The sequence below is a fragment of the Hippocampus comes genome, unplaced genomic scaffold (genome assembly GCF_001891065.2).
Source record: "Hippocampus comes isolate QL1 unplaced genomic scaffold, H_comes_QL1_v1.1 scaffold67, whole genome shotgun sequence".
NCBI classification, from domain to species: Eukaryota; Metazoa; Chordata; class Actinopteri; order Syngnathiformes; family Syngnathidae; genus Hippocampus; species Hippocampus comes.
Window position 1 is genome coordinate 847549 of NW_017805221.1, and position 2804 is coordinate 850352.

At 44.5% G+C, this 2804-nt stretch overlaps 1 protein-coding gene across 3 annotated transcripts in view; it reads right to left on the bottom strand.

The window, feature by feature from the left end:
- usf2l (upstream transcription factor 2, c-fos interacting-like) overlaps positions 1–2804 on the bottom strand; it is a 15859-nt gene that overhangs the window by 8151 nt on the left and 4904 nt on the right. For all 3 annotated transcript variants that reach the window (XM_019869081.1, XM_019869080.1, XM_019869082.1), the window contains one exon: positions 79–166. In XM_019869081.1, the coding sequence (XP_019724640.1) occupies positions 79–166 (88 nt within the window). The remainder of the gene's footprint in view (positions 1–78; positions 167–2804) is intronic.

The window sequence follows — 2804 nt, forward strand, 5'->3', positions numbered from 1 at the left end:
TATACACCCAGGCGAAATTAGTGATGAATGAAGATTTTTTTAGGAGGGGTGGGGTGTGTGTGTGAATGTGACACTCACGCTGGGAAGGGTTGCGTGCGTGGGGCAATACTTCGCGTGGTGCCGATCTGAATGGCATCAGGAGGGGTCATCATCACGTAGAACTGGCCTGTGGAAAGCATGACAGCCGTGTTAATGGGGATTTTTTTTTGGGAGGGGGGGGGTTAAATCTTCCGACATTAAAACCCAATGACACTCGCGCCTCCGCTTCGAGCATCAAAGACAATCACAATGCCAACGTTACGATGTTGTGGAGAAGTCAAGTCAAGTGCAGCAGAACCTCCAACGCCGAACGCAATCCAGTCTGTGATGCCGGGTGACTTCAGCGTTTGAATGACTTCAGAAATTGTTCATTAGTGACATTCCGAGTTGTCAAATCGCTATTTAAAAAAGTAAAATAAAGTAAAACTACTCACATGCATAAGACACATACTGAAGTGGGGAATCACTCTAATTACTCAAAGATAAATTGCAGCAAATTCAGTCTGCAATCTTGATTTTTAAGTTCAATGCTGGTGTTAAAGACATAGATTTTTAAAATACAACAAGTGGGAACCTGTCGTCAATTGAGCAACAGTTCACCGCTAAGTATGACACATCAGCCAGCCTCTCATATGACTCGTCTCGGCAATTGTGACAAATGAGGCTCATCCATTCACGTGGCGCGCTCGCCGCCGTGGCGCACATTTCATTTGTTCTCTCTTGTGTGCGTGCGTGTGCGTCACGCGGCGTCAAAAAACATATAATTCAGAGACACAATGGGCAGCTGGTACGCAAGTGTCGTAAATCAGCCTAATGTGCTCAAAGACAGGCGCATCTGGGAGCTTAAGGACAATGAAATTGAAGACAAAATGGCACCGCGTTACAAATGTTTTGAGGGTTGGGTGCCATTCAATGCAGAATTAAAAGCGTAAGGATGGAGAATTGGGCATTTTAAGGAGACACAGACACCCTAAATTGTCTTAATACGAATGAGCGAGGATTGATTCACTTCCTTATGTCCGTACGCTAGCGTTAGCGTAGGTTAGTGTTCGGGTTTCCATTGTAAACCAAGGACGCCCCGTATTGAATTAATCCCTATTACGAGTTTAAATGAACTGAAAACTCACGGTATATACTTTTTTATTTTTAGTCAAGGGTAGATGCCCAGCCGACACGTCAGCATCAGCGACAGCGAGATAACGACAAGAGGCACTGAGCGAGCTGTGTGAGGCGGGCTCGTGTGACGCCAAGTAATTACATGTGATCGGCAGGGCCTCCTCGTAATTGACTTGAAAGAAAAAGGGAACGCACTGTGGCGTGCGCAGGGAATAAAATTAAGCCTATGGAATTCAGCGGATGGATGTCTAACGAGGACTGAGCCATGTCACGAAGAGCAAAAATCTCGAAGCAATTGATGCCTCCTTTGCTAAAAGATGCCAGTAAATCGACCGTTTAAAAAGAGTGTGGATCTGAGTCCACGGTAGTCTGAAAAAAACCGACAACATCAAAAACGGTCGAACATGCGAGTGCGCAAATGTCAAACTGCAAACATGCAGTGGCTCGCTGTAGATTGGAAGCTCCAAATTCAGGCACATATGGTGGCCAGTCGGCCAACATGATCAGGTCAAAGCGAAGAAAGGCTGTCGTTGAGATTTACTGACAGATCAATTTGCATATTTAACAGCTCCCTGAAGTTGTCAACATGGGCTTTGGAGTTCACACCCGCTTTTTTTCGACTCGAGCTCCCCACTTAGTTGTCAAGGTAACTTGCATGGGACAAGACCACCCCTTCAAAACGGTCGAAAAAATAAGCATACCAAAAATAAGCATTTTGATATTTACATGGCATATCACATATGTGGACTCGAATTCGGACTAAAAGTACTAAAAGGGAGGCAAAAATGTTTGCCAGTAATTTATAAACTCCCCCCGCCCCAAATATCATACAACTAATTGGTTTTATTTCTCCGGCGCATTAAAACAAATAGTTTTTAAAGCTGCACTTTTTAGGGGGGATGGTTAAATATGCAGCAGGTCACATTGCCCCATAAGCATCCAACATCAAAGGCGATTTAAATGCCTTATGGCTTGGACTTGAGGTTCCACCATGTGTCATTTCACACATTCTTGGGTAGTTTGCTGTCTCCCTGTCATATTTACAAGCTGTGCTGTAATGCAATTAACGAAATAATTTATACGACAGCCTGATTAGGTTAACCGTCACTCATCACACTGCAGGAAGTGTTCATCACATCGGAGTGACTTATTCGGATTTTACACTGTCCATGTTCAGGCATACATGCTGTAAAAACAAAGCATAACATGTTAATTAATAAATAAATGAATACATCTGACTTGATTACAGGGTGGGCCAAAGGTAAGATACACACATTTTAATTTTTTTTTTTTTTTTGAACAGGCATCTTTATTCTTGGAAAAAAAAATCCTTGTCTCACCTCTCGGGTGGTGTCCGTCCCACATTCAGCTCGGGTCCTCTACCAGAGGCCAGGAAGCTTGAGGGTTCTGCGCAGTATCCTTGCTGTTCCCAGCACTGCGCTTTTCGGAACTGAGATGTCCGATGTTGTTCCCGGGATCTGTTGCAACCATTCATCCAGTTTGGGGTTCACTTGGCCGAGTGCTCCGACCATATTTCGGTAGACTATGCCAGCCACCTGGTTATGGCGTTCCATGTAAGCTTTCCCTGCCAGCATCTTACACCCTGCAGTTATGTGTTGGATCGTCTCAGGTGCCTCTTTGCACAACCT